The sequence below is a fragment of the Pteropus alecto genome, unplaced genomic scaffold (assembly GCF_000325575.1).
Source record: "Pteropus alecto unplaced genomic scaffold, ASM32557v1 scaffold344, whole genome shotgun sequence".
In the NCBI taxonomy this organism is placed as follows: domain Eukaryota; kingdom Metazoa; phylum Chordata; class Mammalia; order Chiroptera; family Pteropodidae; genus Pteropus; species Pteropus alecto.
The window spans coordinates 212,932-234,626 of NW_006434840.1; the positions used below are offsets into that span (position 1 = coordinate 212,932).

A 21,695-nucleotide genomic window follows, 5' to 3' on the forward strand; every position below is an offset into this window, starting at 1 on the left:
CTCCTTGCTCATAAAGTTAGCAGCCTGAGGCACAACTCAACTTGTGGGAGTTAGCAGGCTTGCCACAGCTTACCTGGGGTGGTTCTTTTAGGAATTCAAACCCTAGTCAGCTGCTCTTGGCCCATTGGCCATTCCTAAGCTGAATTTAGTCATGCCTCTGAATGTCTTAAGCAAGAAGTCTAGTTATTTTTATAAGTTGGTTTATTCATTATATACAAGGATGGGGGTTATGGGAAACATGGAGGCATGTTTCCAATATCTGTGACCAGAAAGAGACTCAATCTAAAGCTAGTAGATTTAGAGCTATCATTGCTAGGAATATTAGTTATCCTTTATTGAGTACTTGATTTGTGCCAAACACCGTGCTTTGTAGGCTATAATCTCAGAAGGGGCAGATCCAGGATTTTGGGGACCTAAAGCTTATACAGTTTGGGGGGTCCTCTTTAAGAAAAACGTGTGGTTTGATCCCTCTCAGCCAACTAGATTTACTTCTCCAAAATATCCTTATCCTTTGCAGACAGCAACCTTAGCACTGACCTCTGGGATGTGTGAGGAACTTAATTAACACTGGTTCAACATTAGCAGAAAGGCAAAAGGTCTGGTCTCCTCCTATAAGGAAGAATATACCTTTTAAGAAACTGCAGAGCAAAAATAAAGTGGGTGAGGAGGGGATTTTTTTTTCCATTAAATCTGAGCAATGCACTGGTTTCAGCTATATTTTTGTTCTTCCATGAACAAGTTACTTAAGGATGCAGGCGTTTCTGTTTATGTACTGCTTGAATTAGCTCACCTCTCCAGACCAGCTCTACTCTGCTGGGCCCCTAACTCCCCTTCCTCTCCCCACCCTTCCTCATTTCACCCTGTTATCCCCACCTTCCTCTCAGCCCTAGCTCCCCAAGTCTTCTTTTTGTTGTTATTGTTGATGTTCTACAGGGAGCTGGGAGGGTGGAGTCTGCTTAATGAGGCTTTTCCTCCCACTCCCTACAGCCCTCACACTGGGCTCCACCCTAGTAGTCAGCTGGCTTTCATGAAAAGGAGGAGAAGCAGGAGAGTGCAGAAGAGGAAGAGGGAAAGGGAAGATCAGGCATCTTGTGGGCCCTGACATATGAGGTGTCTGTATATTTCTTAGTTGTTCATTAGGTTCCATGCTTAATTTAACTCTTATATGCCTTATCTGATTCTTTGGTATATAGAGGAAAACACAGGATACTACTTCAACCAGGGTGTCTCCCTAAGGCTTAGAGTGGGATGAAAGAAGTTGAAAATATTGTGTTTTTTTTTTTCTTAATCCGCCTAATACAAAAGAAGATCTGTGGTCCTACCTAGAAAAGGAAGGAAACTGATCACAACTTCTAGTTCTCCATACTTGCTCCCCAACACCCTTTCCTATAACTTACACAACACCAGCCTTGTGCTGATAAGTGATGTCAAGAGGCAAAGAATATAAAAGTCCTGCCTTTGCCATTATCTGTGGTCATAGGGTGCATAGTTCCCTATAAGCCATATTTAAGTCCTAATTTGAGACAAGAACCAATTCTAAAAGACCAAAGGAAAATGTGAACTAATGTGCCATGTATGGTGAACTAAGAGCTCCTTCAGTGGAGCCTCTTGGAGAAGATAGATGTTCTTATTTCTCCCCTTAACAGCTAGCTTGGTTCTTGATATAGCATAAGTGTTCAAAACATTTTATTCACTAAATGGATGGAAGAATAGACAGGGAAGAATCTCGGGTTTGTTTTCCTAAGTTTCAATAATTTATGTTTTTCAAAAATGGAATTTGCCATTGAAGTCTGTTTTCCTTACAAATAAAGTTGAGGCAGTATTTTTTTAAAGTAGGGCTTAAAATAAATTAGTAAAGAAAGACTTTTAATAAAAATATACACTTTAGCTATCTGCAAATGAATAGATTGTCTTGAGAAGCTTTTTCAGATTGAAAGAGGGACTCATTACGACCTTGAGGCAAAACTAGCCTAGAGAGGGAATTCTAGTGGCTACTCTTTTCAAAAATTTGCTTCGGTTATATGCTCATTTTCATCTGCACATCACAAAAATACATTCTTTTTTTTTTTACATAAACAGTTCCATGTCTTTTCATGCTTTTAAACCTAAGAGAAAACTTTCCAGTGTTGCTGAAAATAGTGTTGGTTGGAGTGGTGGGAATCCTATGTTGAGTAGAACTCCCCACATTTTATACATTGAGATACTAAAAAGCTCCATAGGATAAAGTGATTTATTTTAAAGAATATGTAGAGAGTTGTATACTGTCTGTATGGTTTCATGTCAATACATGGAACCATACCTTGTAAGATGGGCATATGGTAGAAAAATATGATATAGCGAGATAAGGCATTCTTCATAAAACCCTTACTACAGAAATATTCTTTCATTCAACAAATACATGTGCATGTTACTTAATCTCTGTCCCTTAGTTTTCTTATCTGTAAAATGGGGATAGTAATAATACATACCCATAAGGTTATCAGGATTCAATGAGTGTGTCTGCACACACACATATATACACATATATATGGCTTAGAACAGAACTTAGCATATAATTAATGCTCAATAACTATTATTGTTGTTAATAATATTAACCTGGCATCCAGTTTACAGAAATGATAACACCTGGTGCCTAACCTCAGAGATTTTTATAGTCTAGTAGGGGAGAGCAAATATATCAACAAATATGTACCCTGAGGTAGAAAAGGGCACTGGGGAAGCAATGGTCAATTCTGCCTGTAGGAATTAAGTGAGGGGAGAGGACCTTAAGTTAATCCTTTCAAGATGGTAAACAGAGAGCTTATGCCATTCCAAACAGAGAAAGTGAGGTAAGCCAAAGCATGGAGGATGGAAACAGCCTGGCATTCTCAGGGATTTGTAATACAGCTAAGGCCCAGGAAAGCATCAAAGTTCTGCTACTTGAGAGATAGGCAGGGTCCAGTCCCAGGGTTCTGCCTCGACATTGAGGTGCATAGTGATGACATTCAGGTAGTTGATGAACTACAGGAGGAAGAACAGAGAGTTTAGGGTAGAGTAAGAGAAGGTGAGATGATTAGAAGACATTTCAGGCAGAAAGATCAAGTGAGTAGGTATATACATGTTGGGAGGTACTGGGCTTTGAACTTTTCAGTTTTCTGATTTTAAAAAGGGGGCTTGGAAAATATAATAGTATCTATTTTCCAGGGTCTTTATCAGAAATACATAAGAAATGATGAATGCACCTGGCCAAGTGGCTTGCTTAAATTAGGTGCTGAATACACAGTAGCTATCCTTTCTCCAGTCTTTGCTCCCTCCCTCCCTCTGCTTTGTTTCTTGTCTCTCTTCTCTTCCCTCCCCTTTAAAAGAGTTGTGGTTGATAAGAGGCACTGATAAGGGCCTGTGGTTGCTTGAGACTTCCTGGCCTCCTATTAAAATGAGCTAAAGAGGGACTTTTAGGCAAGGCAAAGAGATTATGGAAATGTGGCTGTTATCTTATGGATTTAGCTCTACTGGAATCTTTGCCAATGTCTAGCTGAGAGGCGGTATCAGGGGTTTGAGAACTCTGTTCTTAGAGGTTTGGTATCTGGGAGACTAAAAGAGCCTTTGTGTACTCACAATTCCTTCAACTCCTTTCCTACCCATTCTTTCACCCTTGCCTCCTTTCCTTATATCTGGCTAGAAAATGACTCCAGCTTCATTCTCCTTTGCTCTTAGTCTCCTCCCAGAAAAGACACCGTGCGCCGTGGCCTCGCTGTCCTTACTAGTGTCACGCTGTTACCATGGAGAACTGGGAGGGTAAATATGATCCTAGTTACCCGCCTTCTTGCTTTTCCCTTTCCCGTTCCTCTTTTAGTAGACAGCCCCACCCCCAATCCCCACATCATTTTCTCCCTCCCCTGGTGAATTAGCTTAACCCGAAAAGATAGGTGACCAAGCAGTGTACCTGCAAGCCTCTTTCTAGGACAAAGGAACTAAAGTTGATTCTAATTAATCTGCTGTGTTGGAGACGTGACTGGCTCTCCGCCCAGGGCCCCGCCCCACCCCCTTCTTCCTCCCTGGTCTCAGCCACACCCTTCTCCACCTCCTCCCATTTTACACCCTCCTCTGGTAGCAGTCTGTCTCTCTTAAGGAACTCCACCCTTACCTCTCTCCTAGGTTTAGCCTGGCCAGAGACGGAGTCACCTCACCCACTCAGGTTGCCCAGGCGAGCACTTTAGGTTCTGACCCACATGAGCCCGGGGTTCCCAGTGGGGCAACTAGGTGCCTCCAAGAAACTTTGCCACAGAGGACCTGCAGGAGCTGTTGCCATTTTTCGCTGAAGCCCCTGCCCTGTGTTGGGAATGTCCCTATATGTTTCCATCAATTGTAGAAATTTGCCCCCTCTCTCTTTTTAGGAAGGTGCTGGAGAGTGCGATGGCAACGCGGCTGTAAAAGTTCCCGTCTTGAAGGAGTCCTCGTCCGCCTGAACTTTGCATTCAAGTAGTACTTTGGGGTTTGGGTTGGTTTTCTTAGCTCCAACCCCAGGCCCACTCTTCAAGGATGTGTAGAGTTCAGAGTATGGGTGGAGAGTGGGCTTGGCTGGAACTGAATTGGTAGAGGTGAAAGGAGAACGAGGATCCCCAGCCTTGGACACTTCGGCCCAGCAATCCTACTTTATTTTTAGCCGAGGAAAAGAGCTGCACTGGCAGCAGGAGGAAGATTCTTTTTAGGAAGTCTGCTTTGCTGGCTCCCCGATTTGGGGTTGGATGCTTGAGAGTTTTGTTTCTCTTGTTTCCAGGGTGGCCCAGCTGAATCTGAATCGACTCCCTCGGCCCTGGCCCTCCTCCCCCACTTTCCAGCCAGGAAAAAAAGGGGAGGTGGGGGGCCGAGAAAGAATAGGCGAGAGCAAGCCTTAGGGTACGCTGTCAGACTGGAGGGGGTGTGAGGGAAACAGCTGTCTTGCGATCAGCTGAGGAGTATGAGCCTCCTGGAGGACGGCATGAGCTCCGGACACTTCAGGAGTCCCCAGCTAGTGACATAGGCGGTAAGTGACTCCGGGATTAGAACCCACCCACTCCCATCTCCTCTGTCTAGATTCTAACCCCCCACTTCTGTTCTTTAGGTTTTACCAGCGAAGACAGGGCATGAATGTGTTGGGGAGAAGGGTATACACAGTATTTGGAATCAAATTAAACCCAAGAGAAAAAGGGCTTTGCTAAAGTTCTGAGCAAAGAGGGGCTAGGAAAGGGAAGGAACCTCCTGGGAGAAATGAAGGAGGCCAAGAATAGATGGCTTTGTCTAATTTAGTCCACCCTGGCTCTGCACTCTCAGTCCTCCTTAAGCGGGAAGGTTTGTCTTTGACTTAACCCAACCCAGCCAAAGTTGCAGCCAGAGAAAGCAGGATTCAGAAGGCTAAAGCTCCCAGGTAATCCTCCAAGCAGTAGTGGGTACCTAGAAAAGCTCCTAAAAGAAAGGAGAAGGGGGCGTTGAGTTAAGGTTTGAGCCTAAGCTATTAGAGGCACTCAGGAAGGAGCGGGGAGGCCATGGAGGCGCTGCTGGGAAGGAGCTGTGTAGGGCGTGCCCACTCTCTACGGAGGGGCTGGGCTTGGTTGGGGGAGAAAGCTTAGGCCCTGCCCTAGTTCTTTATGACATAGACAAGGAGGTTGGTTCCTCTGCAGATGGAAGATGGGCCGAATTACTGGAGTTGATGGAGTGAATTGAATTGAAATGGTCACTTGAAAGATCTGTCTTTTTGTGGGCTTTTTTTTTACTCTTAAGAATTTGGGGGAAATTAAATCACAAAATAAATAAAATTTATTCTTTGGAAAAATTAATCTAAACAGATAGTCAAAGGAACAGTCCCTTATTTCCTTTGGTATTATCTTCATTGTAAAGAAAAGCACTTATTAAGCACCTGTCTGACATCACTCAGCGTGATAATAACCGGACAAAGAGACTAACCTCTTAAGTTTGGATTTGAAACTAATGGAAACTATGATGGTTTGGAGTAGCAGACGTAACTGCTTTGAAACTAAAACCATCACTTACTAGCTATGTGATCCTGGCTATTGCTTTTCTCATCTAGAAAATGTAGATTAATAATCTTATCTCAAAAAATATTTGGGTAGATCAAATACCATTGTGTATGTGACAGAGGCTACCACTCCATATATAATTTCATTTCATTTCCTTTTCCTACTCAGTTTCAGACTCTTCTCTCTGGAACACTGCCAAATTAATGCTTTGCTGTCTTTAAAACACTTTCCAGATGGGGTGAAAGGAGACCTCAGAAGATTGAATTAGCTTGCCAAAAGGCTGAAGTTAGAACATGGCTTTTATTTACTTCTGATTTAACATTGTTCCCGTTGGACTTTAGCACCTCTGAGACAAAGGGCCTATAGCCTGCCTTTCCCTCTCATTCTTTGGGCAATGTACACAGGATGATATAACCAACAAAAGGTTTGGACTACAGAAACCAGTGACTCACAAATGACCTCATCCTGTTCTTCAGAATTTTGGGGGGAACACTTAACTCCGAGGGTTGTTAATCCTTGGTGATTATTGGGGACACAGAGAATGAGCTAGAAACTGTCTTCAGATTAGCTTGGAGGTCAGACAGGCAGGAAACATAGGAAGGACAGAAATATAAACTTAAAAGTAAAAGTGACACAAGCATCTAGTCCATCCTCAAAACCAAACTCGATAGTGGCTCTACTTTCAGAGCTCCGGGAAGCTATAGGTCCCTCTTGTTTATGCTTCCAGGATACACCGGAAAGAAAATTGAGGGAAAAACATGAACTAGATCATCACCACTACTCTCTTCCCCACCCTCTTCATTCTAGTATATGAATTTCTAAGTTAAGACCCTTGTTGGTACAACTAATTAAATTCCAATAAGCAAGCCAATAAACCTAGTCATCTTTCATCTCTCTAGGTTGCGTGTGCCTGGCGGTGAGGGAGAACAACCACTTATCCTTTCCCATTCTGTCTGGGGCGTTATTATTTGACACATTTATATATTCCTTACCTTGAGTCAGTTATAGTTTATTATATCACTTAAATTTATAAATAATGAGAAGATTGCCTTTGAATATATAATTCATTTAGCAAATACATGTTGTCAAATACTGTGTGTCAGGCACTGAGAAGATTGTTTGAAACTCATTTTCTATTCCTTCACTCTTAAATATCTTTCCCCACACCCATCTAAACCCCAGTCTTCCTTCAAGTCCTATTTTAGTCCTTAGCCCCCATATCAAGCCTTTCATATTTTCTCAGCTATTCCTTAGAAATTGTACATTACTCTCTGTTCTGCTCATTTGATACTTATCATAAATGAACTGCCTTGGAATGTACTTATTTTCATGATTTTTTTTCTTAAAGTAGTATTTATAGTATTACCTCCATTATTAATTCCAAATTAAATGTCATTTCTATGAAAACTCCTCTGATCCTTGCATATAGAAATAAACTCCTTTGAGTTTCTGTATCACTTTACCTGTATTATCTGGAACCTACACTACACTCTTCCCTGTACTGTGGTCATTTGTGTACATATTATACCCCCTACCCCCTTTTCAGACAGAAAGTGCTTGGGGACATGTACTATGATTGTATCTTCAAAGTACTTACCCAGTTAAACTCTGGGTACATATTTTATAGATGATCTTCTAAGATTTAGCTCCAAAATTGCATATTTTTATCAATGAAGGACAACTTGATTGGGATGGTTGACTTCGATGATCATCCAGTAAAATTGGAATCTCATTACTAAGTAGAGTGCAACTGAACAACTTTGTCTTATCAGGCTCATTAGTTTACCAAAGATGATGTAAGACCTTGTTTGACTTACTTTCTGATTCTCATATAATGTTTGCAATTTGAGTTTTATATCTGAAGTTGGGTTTCTGATGTATTTATTATCTCCAATTCAGCTTTATCATTTAGCCTCAGTTTCCTCACCTCGAAAACAAAGTGGTAATATGGGGGTTTGGGAGATGGGTGAAAAAAGAGAAGAGATTAAGATGTACAAATTACCAGTTATAAAAACAGTCATGGAATATAAAATACAGCATAGGGAATATAGTCAATAATATTTGAATAACTATGTATGGTGTCTTAGATGGGTACTAGACTTATCAGGGTGATTACTTTGTAAGTTTTATAAATGTGTAATAACTATGTTGTATACCTGAAACTAATATAATATTTCATGTAAACTGTAATTGAAAAATAAAAAGTAAAACGAGATGGTAATTTTTTATTACAAATAATGTAAGTAAAACACATTGGACCCAGTGCCCATAAATGGAGGGTCTCATCATTTTTGTTACTTTGAGTAATTTATTTTATTTAAATGTTGCTTGTGTGTTTAGAGAAGAGAAAAGTAGGTTAATGGGACAAGAAACTAGATTTAAATATCTGTAACTTGCTAGGTGTTTTGTATAATAAACCTAAAGATAGTATCTATTCACTTAGATAAGACAGATATAATTTAGGCAAACCAAACTTTGGTATTATTGAACATTTTAAATTAAGGAGCCGTAACCTAACTCTAGAGTCAAATCCAGGAATTTGATACCAATCCAGGTATCAAATAACTAGCATTTTGCCATTTTCTTGTAACCTCAATCACATCATTTCTAAAATAGAATTTGTCATTATCCCTAGATTCTTCCCCCACCCTTGATTCAAGACTTCTCTTTTTCAATTCCCTGGTTCTGCAACTTACCATCATCATAATCTTGGTGAAGTTATTTAAATGCTACACTTGAGTTTTCATATCTGTGAATTGAGAATAATAGTGGAAACCACCTTAGAGGCTTACAGTAAGGAATAAATGTGTTAATTTTGTAAAGCACTTAGAAGAATGCATGACAGCATAGTAAGCAGTGGTGAAATATGGCTGTTGTGGTTCTCATGCTCCATACTCAAAAATCTGGCATTAACTTTTCCCTCTTCCTCAGTTTCCTTATCTACTCACTTGTCGAGGGCTGTTTTCTCCCCTTTGTCTCTGGCATCAGTTCTTTTGTTTTTTATTTTATCTGCCACCACCTTAATTTAGTCCAGAGGTACAATGCATACAGACAAAATACAGCCCACATATTTTTCCCCACTAAATTCTTAAAATTTTCATTTGAAAATGTATTTTCAGTTTGCTAGGTTGAAACTGAACGTAACTTGATTCATTATAAAGGTGGAATATTAGAGTAGTGAAGAATGCTCTCTACTGAAGTAGTTCCCCAAGATGCTTTGCATCTAAACATTTCATTTCTCAAAAAGGGTAACTACAAAAATTGTTTCAAATCCTATCACAAAATCTCACCAGTCAAATCTCCCTTGGTGGAGTTCTGATATCACCTACATGGAAGCACATGCTTAGAAGAGGGTTGATTGTACATAAGACAGGTAGAGGTACACTGAAATTTTTCAGAAGGAGTTTGTGGAACTGGTAGATACCTTCAATGGTGTGCCTTCTAACCTATGTTAATAGTGATATTAGATGAAGATTTTAAAGACTCGACAAAAATTAAAGCTGAAACAAAAAAATAAAAATGTATTTTTAATTTGTTATGCATTCCACATTGCTCAAAATTCAAAATATACAAAAGGATGTACAATGAAGAGTCTCCTCGCTAGTTCGGTCCCCTAGCCTCATATTTTGCCTCACTGGAGGCAACTAAAGTTATCTGTTTTTCAGGAATCTTTCCATGGACATTTTGTGCATATAAAGCAAATGAGTATGTGTATATATGTGCGTGTGTGTATATATATATATATATATATTTTTTTTTTCTCTCATTCTCTTTTATACACAGTAGTGACACTCTGCATACTTTTACACTTTGTCTACTTAGAAATAAACTTTGGAGACCTTTCCATATATGTATGTGTGACTGCATAGTTTTTCAGTATATGGATGAGTCATGATTTAAACAGTTTCCTGTTGAATGACATTTAAGATATTTCTGAACCTTTCTAGTATTATTTGTAATAGCAAACAAACAAACAAACAAACAAAGAAAAAAACAACCTTGTAAGTATGTATAATCTGCTATGGCTACCATAAAAAATTTCCATAGACTGGGTGCCTTAAACAACAGAAATTTCTTTTCTCATCAGGGTGTCAGGGTGCCAGGGTGCCAGCATGGTTGGGTTCTGGTGAAGTCTCTCTTCCTGGCTTGCAGATAGTTGCCTTCTCCCTATGTGCTCACATGACCTCTTCTTGTGCTCCTGGGAAAAGAGAGTGAACTCTCGGGTTTCCCTTCTATTAAGGGTACTAATCCCATTGGATGAGGGCCCTAGCCCTATGACCTCATTTAACCTTAATTACTTCCATAAAGGCCCTGTCTGTAAATACAGTTGTATTGGGGGTTAGAGCTTCAACATATACATTTGAGAGGGATACAATTTAGTCTATAGCAGTATATCAATTTGCCCAGACTCACAGTTTAAAAAAAAATAATTGATTGCCAACATTTCAAATCATATTTTACTTAAAACTCTAGAACTCCAGTTTCTTTTGAATAATGAGAACATACTGGACCAATATCCCATCTTGTCAATAATAGCCGAGAATTGATGAACTGCTCTCTCCCTTTTAGATAGGACATGTGTTCTCAGGTCACCATATTCCTCATCTGGCTTAGGTGACCTTAACCTTCCTGGCCCCTCTAGGCATTAAGTTTGCAACACCTGTGTAAGCTCTCACCATGATACATATAGAATATTCCAATAGCTTATAGTTCTACCTTGATCCTCTCTGCCTTCTCTATTCTATAGACCACTGCCAGGATATCTTCCTTAAACACATTTTTTTTTAAATTATGCCACTCACCCTTCACTACCCAATCATTTACTGGGTGCTTACAAAGTTACAGGCATTATGCTTAGACTCTGTGGTTAGAGTGGTGAACAATTTAAATTGGGACCCTTGTCTTCATAGAATGAATAGTCTACTCTTCCTCTCATGTAGATTTCCTTTCTATCTCTTCTTCACTGATCCTAGTTCCTCAAAGCCATCTCACCATGGAGCATTTCTTTGGAGCATTTTTTTTTCCTGATGATTCCACTTTTAGTTATCTCCCTTTTAAATTAATCCTCATAACTTTAAATCATAATTCAGCACTGCAGTGTCTATTATCTTGCAATGTTTGGTTGCTATTGTTTTATGCATAATTTTATCTCACCGCATAGACCTAGGATCTCAAATGCCTACAAGACCCAATATAATGAGAGAAGCATGGCCTATATAAAAGGGGCAGCCATTGATCAGCTCCAAGTAATTTTTCTCTTGTGCCAATATAGATGCCATGTTGTAAGATCTTTTTTAGAAAAGCAAGAAATACAAAACTTTTAAAAAAGAAACCTGCTTTTGTTTTTTTTAAATGGATTATTAGCTAAGTTATTTTAATTTTTAACATCACTGTGAGAACCAGGCCAGCATCTGCGGTGGGTTGCCAATTTTCTCTATCTGACCTAGACTTCAGATTCCCTAAGATAGAAAACCTGGCATTATCTGATCCTGCCCATACATACACACAGTGTCTGCTACACACAGTGGCTACTTAGTAGGTTCTCTGTAAAGATTTGATTATCATCAGTAAATTCTTCTATAAGTGGACTGTAACCTCCAGTAATAATATAACAGTTCTGCTTTCTCCAAAAATCTACTATGTGTGCTTTGAAGACAACTATTAGGACAGCCTTCTTTTTTCCTACTTGAAATGTAACCATTCAATTTCCTTGGCTTAGCTCCATTTTTTTTTTAAATCGATCTTTTATTTCTCTAGAGTGTCTTTCCTTTTTTCTGCATTTCTCTTCCACTTCATTTCCCTTAAAATACAAACTAACAAACAGGATACAATATTCTCAGAAAGGTCTTCACAATGCTGAGCATATACTTAAATTTTGATTATTCGAGATTGATTATCCTTACTCTTTTTTGTTTCTCTGCTATGAATGATCTAGAATGAACTAGAGTGTGAATGTGTACTATGAATCTAAAATTTTCTTGTTTTCTAAACTAGTTCTTATATAGACAATGTAGTTCTTCCAGTTTTTTGCAGCTACATCCTAGAACCAATATGTAGCCTTGAAAATAAAATAATAATTATTATTAATAATTATTGGTTCTTTCATTAACCCGACATGCTGGGGTCCCACAAATTAAATGGCTTAGAACTCTTCTAGGACCACTTGACTTGGTGCTCCTGAGCCAGGTAGCCCAGACAGTGAGCGGAAAGGCCATTTAAGAAAGTCTCTGCCCTTAAGCCCCTGTTGTACTAAGCATGGACAAGGACTACTTTGTTGTACATTCTTTTTAGTTGCAGCAGTGGCCTGTGTTTAATTTGTTGGAGGAGAATGTTGCATGAATTAACGATATAAAGTAATTAAGTGGATTGCATTAAATTTTACATTATGCTGTAGGGCAATAGACTGCACACTTGCAGTTCTTTGTCCTTTTTCTAAATTGATGCCTCAGGATTATGGTGAAGCTCTGTATTCCTAGAGGTTTTGTCTGATAATGAGCATCGCAATTAGTGTGAATCTTTTAATACTCTTTGCAAATATTCAATAGTACAGCTGACTGCTAAGGTATGAAAACACCTCTATTATTATTTTCAACATCATCAAACTATTCAAAGTGCAGGGTAGTTGCAATTACTTTAAGGGAAAAAAAGAGTTTGGCGCTGGACATCATCCTTGGGTTCAAATCCCAGTAATTTACCAGCTGTGTGACCATGGAATTAATCTCTCTGAACCTCTATTTACTCATGTGTCTAATCATGAGTTATCAGCAGTAGTGCCTACCTCACAGAAATGTCCCAGTTGAAATGCCATGGGAATGAAATGACATGATATCTGGGATTTGCCTAAAAATAGCCATTGAGGTCAAGGGGAAGTCAGTTGGGGGTACAGATGAAACAAGATTTTTCATGAGCTGAATATTGTTGAAGCTGGGAATAGGTACATGGGAGGTCATCTTTACTTTTGTATACATTTAAAATCATACATAATAAAAAGCTGGGTTTGTTCAGTGCTGTGGGAGTGAGGCTCAAGTTAACCTAATGGTTTGTGGAGAACCTAATTATCCTTCTTGATACCAGCCTCACAGATTAACCAGAAACTTAGAAAAGTATTATAGATCTTCCATCCATGTACTTATCATAGAACTATGTATCATAGAATGTAATAACTAGAAGAAGCCTGAAAAGGGCTAAGTAGTTTACTCACAATGACACAGCTAGATAACAGGGGAGCCTGTACTAGAACTCAGATCTTCCAGGTCCTAGCTAAAAGATTTTCCCATTGTTTCACAATGCTTTCTTTAACTTATTTTATTTATTTATTTATTTACTGTGTGCAAGATTAATTATTGTTTAAAAATAAATTTACCTAGTTTCATTCTTTTTCATGTTGCTTTCCAATTTTCCCAGCACCATTTATTGACAAGGGTTTCCTTTTTCCATTGTATGTTTTTGGCTCCTTTGTAAAAAATTATTTGCCCATATATATGTGGGTTTATTCTGGGCTCTTCATTCCGTTCCATTGGTCGGTGTGTCTGTTTTTCTGCCAATACCATACTGTTTTGACTAGACCGCTATCTGCCACCATACAAAAAAATTAACTCAGAATGGATCAAAGATCTAAATTTAAGACCTGAAACAATAAAATACATAGAAGAAAACATAGCTACCAAACTTATGGACCTTGGTCTTAGAGAGAATTTTATGAATCTGACCTCGAAGGCAAAGGAAGTAAGAACAAAAATAAACAAATGGGACTGTTTCAAACTAAGAAGCTTCTGCACAGTAAAAGAAACCATCAACAAATCAAAAAAGCAACCAACCGAATGGGAGAAGATATTTGCAAGCTACATCTCTAATAAGGGGTTAATATGCAGAATATATAAAGAACTCATACAATTCAACAACAACAACAATTCAATTAGAAAGAGCAGAGGATCTGAACAGATGCGTCTCACAAGAAAACATACAGATGGCCAACAAATATGAAAAGATGCTCTACTTCACTGGCTATTAGGGAAATGCAAATCAAAACCATAATGAGATATCACCTCACCATGTATTGAATGGCCATCATCAACAGGACAAGTAATAGCAAGTGTTGGAGAGGTTGTGGGGAAAAGGAACCCTCACACACCATTGATGGGAATGTAAATTGGAACAGCCACTGTGGGAAACAGTGTAGAAGTTCCTCAAAAATTAAGGATAGAATTACCATATGACCCAGCAATCCCTCTTCTGGATATCTACCCCAAAATTTTGAGAGCATTTATTTGTAAAAATACATATATACCCCTATGTTCATTGCAGCATTACTTGTGGTGGCCAAGACATAGAAATGACCAAAGTGTCCTTTGATAGATGATTGGATAAAGATGTGGTACACATATACAATGGAATACTACTCAGCCATAAGATGAAATACTGCCATTTGCAACAACATAGATGGGTCTTGAGATTATCTAAACAAAATAAGTCAGATGGAAAAAGTCAAGAACCATATAATTTCACTCATGTGGAATATAAAACTGAAAGCAACAAATAAACAAAACAAACAAACAGAAAACTCATAGACACAGACAACAGAATGGGGTTACCAGAGGCAAGGGAGGTTAGGGGGAGGTAGATAATGGTAAAAGGGGTCAAAAATATGGTGAGGGAAGAAAATTTGATTTTTGATGGTGAATACACAATGCAATATACAGATGCTGTATTATAGAATCGTGCTCTTGAAACCTATATAATTTTATTAACCAGTGTCACCCCAACAATTTAATAATATTTATAAAAGGAAAACAATAAATTTATCTTTTTGATGGGGGTACATTCAAGTGACTCATTCTAGAAATCTGAGGTTATATTTATATAACACTTTTAAATTTGTTCTTTCAGTAAATCCTCACAATGATCCTGTGAGGTAAATGAGCAGAAGTTATTTCCACTTTCTGCATTAAATGATGAGACTTGTCCAAAGTTATTCAATGATTTGGTGATTAAATTAGAACTGATAGGCCTACAGTTCATTGAACCTCAAATCTAATTGTATTACTAGTTTTAGATTTTTATAATCATTCCCTTTAACTTTCATCTTTTCCAGAATGAGTAATATTAATCTCTAGCACATTCTAAAGAATTTTTCTTCCATGAATATTTGTTTTCTTTTTATGGAAAAGAAAATGGGGCTTAACATCAGCATCTGAGGGAAAAGAAAATGGCTGAAAGCACTGAAGGCTATGTGGATGATTCTATAGAACATGAACTCGTGGAAGAATGAAGATAAATGTATCAAAAATCATAAGATAGGTAGTGTTTTATGAATGTTTTGGATTTTTAAAATGTGACTGTATTTTTATGTACTTTATTTTTGGATGTTCTGACAAAAGTAATTCTAAAAACTTAAAGAGTTCACATTTACAGCACATAATTTTTTTTTACATGTGTTATTACGATGGTTTTCATAACAACCATTTGAGGGGGCAGGGCTAGGCTGATGTATCTCCATTTTGCAAATGAGAGGCATAGAAAAGTCAAATGGCTTACCTAGAGTTAGACAGCTCTCTTCTGGTGTTTCTTATTACTTTATCTTTTTTATTACCTCACGCTACTTCACTACTTCAAGCTTAGCTCGCTATTATAGTAATGATGCAATATTCAATTTCATTGTTTTATTATCATTCACACAGTATTCTCTGTCAGTCTTCACTTATTTTTGTGGTAATATGTTTTCTCTTCTTAAATTCATGTTCTTTTTAGCATTCCAGTTGGCCCCTACTTCCTTTAATCTCATTCCAGGAAAGCTGAAAAGGCAAGCTGCAGGTGTTTCCTGTCTTGGAGCCACTTCTGAGTACCTGCTCCAGTGGTGGGTCTTATTTGGACTAATTTGGACTAAGTCTCAGATACTCTCCAGATTTTGTGTATTTTGAGACTTTAGAATAAGAAAGTCATTGTGAGCTACCTGCTGACATGCTGCAAGTAGGGGTTCTTTGAGTTTGGGTTTTCCTTTAGATCCTATGGTGATAGGTGTGACCGTATTTGGAGGAAATGAGAGAACTTGGAGGATCTTTCATTAGGTAGTTGTTTCTAGCAACCATTTATCCTCCATCATGTGATCTGTTTCAGTCAGAGGTTGGGGGAATCCCACTGGCACCTGGGTCAAGGGAGCATTATAGTTTCATTATAGCGCTAGACTTCTGAGATTCAGATCTCATTCTGCCATTTAGTAGCTTGGTGATTTGGGGATAAACTACTTCATCTCTCTGTGCTCAGTTTCCTCATTTTAAAAATGGGGAAATAATGTGCCCACTCTTAGAATTATGAGTATATGTTCTTTTAATGAGTATTTGTTCTTTTAACAGAATGGTATCTGGCACATGGTAAATACTCAGTGAGTGTTGGTAATTATTGTTCTTTTATCACCATTCTACTGTTAATGTCATGCTGCAGAGTAGCCTCAATCTTGAAGGTTTTTCCAGAGGCCCATCCCCAAACTACTCTCTATTCCCTTGGAAGATAATACAATTAAACTATCTAAAAATATATGTGTACTCTAGTTGTTCTTTATCTTTTTCTAATATTAAAAAAATAGGGAATACTTTTTTAAAAGTACATATAATCTCAAAACTAAAACATTGATGTTCATTTTTCAACAGTTCCAGCATTTCTTATAGCTCAGTGGCTAAAAGTGAATGATATCTGCTCAAGAGCTTTCAAATGATTATAGTTTGTTGTCCTTAAACTTGTTTTTCTTTTAGTAGAGAGTTTGTTTTGTTTTGTTTTGTTTTGTTTTGTTTTTTAGAAAGAAGGCGCTCACCAGATTTGGGATATTAGAAAGTAGTGAGAAACACTGTAATCTGAGTCAGAGGATAAGAGTTCCAGTTCTGATTCCATCACTTCTACACTATGTGACCTTGAGCCTCCAAATTAATTATCTGTAAAATGGGAATGGAATATGAAAGCTGTCTATTCCCCTACTGTAAAGCCGTATAGATACACACAAGAGATTATTATTGGTGTTGTCTAAATGCTCTGTCTTGTTAAGACACTAGATACCTTCTTAGGTCTGTGTCAGGGTTCCCAATACTTGACTTTCTTTTGAAGTCGTGGGCCCTAATAATTCTGCTTTGCTTGCTTCCTTAAAAGTTTAAATTCTTGCTTCATCTCTAGACATCTTTTCCATCTCAGAGCTGGCCAAAGGGTGAGATGCATTCTTATTAGCAAGCCACCTGCTCTTGTCCCTTAGAGGTAGTGTTCACTTTCATAAAACAAGCAGACCACTATGGAATATGCCACTTGTGTAACAAAATAAACTGGGTAACATTATAATCTTATCAAATTTATATGGTCATGGTCCCTGGAATATCCCTCCTGCTTGTGTGATTTACATCACAGTAATCCAAGACATACCCTAACCCCCTTGGGTATTTTCTTACCACTTCTCTCACAGATTCTATGTATGCAGCTGTCTGGTCCCAGACATTTAGAGCAGCAACTCCAACTCTAGAGAAAAGCAAAAGGCTTATAAAATCCCTTTAAAAAAAAAAAACTGAGCTTTCTTTAAGACCATTCTGTAGGTCCTAAATTCCTTCAGTTTTAAATTTTAGCTGGCTAAATATTAAATAAACATTTTCTAAAGACAAGGTTATATACTTTCCTGATAGCTTCCTCTATGTTTACTCCTACTAACATTTAGAGTGTTGTCTAGGAATCTAATGGCTGTTCCAATCAACTGTCCTTTGGGTGAGAGGGTACTAACCAAAACTGGCTGAGACATTCCTAATTATCAGCTATCCCCCTTATGCCATTCGACTAAAATATTTGTGATACAGATGGTACAAGAAGTATTTTTTAGACTCCTTGATTATTTCTATTTAAAAAATATTAATATTTAATATTATACTATTTTTATTAAATAACCTTTCTTATTCTCATGATCATTCATTGGACATTAACACATTGTATAGAGGAGATACTCTGATAATATATAGAGATACAGAGAAACAAGTCTAGGTAACTATTGAGGGGCTCACCTAATTGTGAGGGAAACAATGACTCTTTGCAAGATACTGTTGTAAGCACTTGAACCCGTATTAACTTGGCAAATGTTCACAACAACCCTGTGAGGTGATACTATTATTATTCCCATTTTACAGATGGGGAAACAAACACAGGGAGGTGGGAAAACTTGCCCCAAATCTTATTGTTAAGAAGTTGCAGAGCCAGGATTTGACCCTAGGCATTCACTCCAGATCCCACACATTTTTACCACATTTGAATAGAAACATGGAGTATGGACTAGAAAGGAAAGTAACTAGGAGGTGATGAACAGCTAGGTTTAAGAGATATTTCGGCAGTAGAGTTATAGCAGCTGATAACCAAATTGGCTAGGGATGGAGGGAGAGGAGTCAAAGGTGAGCCTTGGGTTTTTAGACTAAGACTGGGCTTATGGCGGTGCTAAAAATTGTGATTGTAAGTATAAAAGATGGAGAAGGTTTGTGAGCACATTGAGTTTATAAAGGACCTGTTTAATGACTAGGAGATATCCTTCTGGGCCAGAGCTCAAGATTCTGTCAATCAACAATTATTATAGTGGTGATGATAATAATAACTAATTACATTGAGAACTTTTCATATGCCAAGAACTGTTTTAAGTGCATTTACCTGTACTAATTCATGGAATCTTTACATTAACCCTATTAAATTCATACCATCCCTCTTCCCCTTGGTAGATGAAGAAACTGAGGTTCTTAGGTGTTAAATCGCTTATCAAAGTCACTCTTCTTCCTCCACCCTGCTGTCTCATAATCCATAGTAATTGAAGAAAACCAGATAGGAGATAGCTCTTGTAAATTGTTCCAGCTAGAAATAATAAGGTGTAATTGAAGAATATGTGAATAGAGAAGAACAGAATTCTCTCCATACTCCTACAGATTTTTCTGACAGCAATCAGGCAAATTCTCCTGGTTTCATGATGCCCCTCTGCACTGCATGAGAGTTATCTGACCTAACATTCCTTTTTTTATTATCAAATTTATTGGGGTGACATTGGTTAATAAAATTATATAGATTTCAAGTGTATAATTCTATGGTACATTTTCTGTATATTGCATTGTGTGTTTACCCTCCAAAGTCAAATCTCCTATCACTATACATTTGACCTCCTTTACCATACTCTACCTCTCCTTCCCCCTTTTCCCTCTGGTAACCACTAAACTGTTATCTATCTGAGTTTTGTTTGTCTTGTTTGTTTGTTGCTTTCAGTTTTATATCCCACATATGAGTGAAATCATATGGTTCTCAACTTTTTCTGTCTGACTTATTTCACTTAGTACGATTATCTCAAGGTCTGTTCATCTTTGTCTCTCATCTCTTTTTTCATTCCTCCTTGAAGCCAGAAAAAAACTTCCCTTTCTGGCACCTCATACTTCATAGTTAATTATACCTCAAACATCTCTTATATATACATAACCTTTCTGTTTTTTTAAATTATTTTTCATTCGTGTCCAATTCTTGTACTTGTGAAAACACACTTCCTCATTCTTCTTTTCTGTCACTGTCATCAAAAACCTTCAGAAATGTATTGAACACCTACCATGTACTAGGCACTGTTCTAAGCCCTTGAAATACATCACTGGAAGAAAACATCAAAGACGAAAATCTCTGCCTGCAAAGAGCCTACAGTCTAATGGAAATCAGAGTTTTCTGCATCTGGCTTCTGTGCTTATTCCTTACCATACTTCCTTCATTAACCCCACCCACCCCAGAGGCTTCATAAAAGCCTTAGACCTTTTCAGGGAACAGTTTGAAATCTTTTAATTCTAAATGGAGAGGTTGAGGCTTAGAAAGAAAAAGGCCTTGACAAAGATTATGGAATGTGATTCTTAGGCATCTAACTCCCAGGTCAGTGCTCTTTGCTACATTTGCTGACTCTCTATGTCTGGTTGCCCCAGATCTAAAACTGATAACAATATGCTTAGTATAACCTCTGACACATAGTAATCATGCAATAAATATTTGGTGAATGATGGATGTATGTGTGAGCAGTTCCACTCTTATACTTGGATTAAAGAAAAGAAAATCTATGCATTTTGAGATAAAATTGGAGATATTTTAAAGTGTCAGCATTCTCCAAACTATTTGATAGTGGCCCAGAAGTTTTCTCATAATCTCAACAGAAGATTCTGTGTGTGTTATTGCCATTTAAGTAGGACTGGCTTCCTCAATTCCTGACTTTCAACAAACAAAATATATATATTTTTAAGGTTTACCTTTTGCTTTTTGGGTGGCTGTAGTACAATTTTATATTCTTGTTAGTTGTGCATTTGTTGTATTTTAACTGTATTAGATCTTAAATGGCTATCGTGAAGTGACCTGTAAAATGAATATTTCTATGGGTAAATGTATTTGACATCCAAAGCAATAAACTGATTTATGGACTATCTTTTGAAATGCAATCAGGTCATAAATGAGAAAACTAATTGTAATTGACTTGAAGATACCTAGGTGATCTAAAATCTGACCAGTTAAGTAATAAGCAAGCTGTGGATTCATCTTCCTTGCCCTGTGTTTTCCTCTCTAGTGAGATTAGAGTGTAGATAGACAAAAGGAAATCTGGTTGAAGAGGTGCTGGTATGTGCTTCTGGTAGGATTGATTGTGATGGTGCAGGGCAGCTGAATGAGGCCACCAAGTCTCTTTTTATAGGAGGAAAATCTGTCTAACAAGGAAATAGAAGACTGCTCATATTAATTCTGCCTGTTTAAGAGAGGTAGAGATAAAATACTTCTTTAGAGAGAATTAACACTGATGTGTAAACAAATTCGTTAGAGTAAATATCCATACAGGAGCATGGAACTCCTTAGAATGAGAACTATGCCAAGAAGGGGAGCATTTTGAAAACTATGTAGCTATACTGATATTACTATGGATGTAGGGTAGGTTAGAAAAATTGGAAAAAACAGATTCACATGCATATAGAATTTGAGGGGAACAGACAGCTAATTATTATTAGGGACAAGTCAGGGCCATCTGATGAATAGAATATATAAATTAGAATGTTGTCCAAATACTGACTTCTCAATATCTAATAAGTCCTGAAAAATAATGTTTATGATAGACAAACTGGTATAACCAAGGGTAAATGGATACCATATGCATGTAGTGAGTTAGATCTTATTTTAAACTTGTCTTTCTCTTGTCTCTTTTCCAGATATGGATCAATTCATAAGCAACTTGGAGGTCCAACTTAATTCAGAAGGTGGCTCAATGCATGTGTTGAAACAGGTCGGTTATCAGAAAATGAGATACTAATATTGTGCCATAATAGTGTTGAGTGCCTGGTAATCATTATAGAGCTGAAGCTCATTGTTATTTCTAACAACATGTTGGAGACTGAGAAGGGATGAAGAAAGGGAGATTTCCAAGAAGTACCTGAATGACTGAGTTTCGGATTCAGATATGGAATAGATCTGGCCTAAAAACATAGCCTCTGGGATCAAAGCAATAGGGGCAAGATTAGACACCTGGTATACGACAACAACCATTTATTTATCTAGCGCTATTTCATATTTCATATTTTATATTTCAGGCACTCTAAAGATTAAATGTGTTGTCTTATTTAATCTTCACAATAACTCTCTTGGATAGTGTATTAGTCAGGGTTCTTCAGAGAAACAAAACCAACAGAATGTGTATATCTCAGTATCTATGTATAG

At 37.7% G+C, this 21,695-nt stretch overlaps 1 protein-coding gene across 1 annotated transcript in view; it reads left to right on the forward strand.

Moving 5' to 3' along the window:
- The window catches only part of KLF8 (Kruppel like factor 8), a 238,893-nt gene that overhangs the window by 169,328 nt on the left and 47,870 nt on the right, over window positions 1–21,695 (forward strand). Inside the window, exon 2 of the mRNA XM_025045984.1 lies at window positions 21,191–21,264. Within this exon, the coding sequence (XP_024901752.1) occupies window positions 21,193–21,264 (72 nt within the window). The 5' untranslated portion in view covers window positions 21,191–21,192. The remainder of the gene's footprint in view (window positions 1–21,190; window positions 21,265–21,695) is intronic.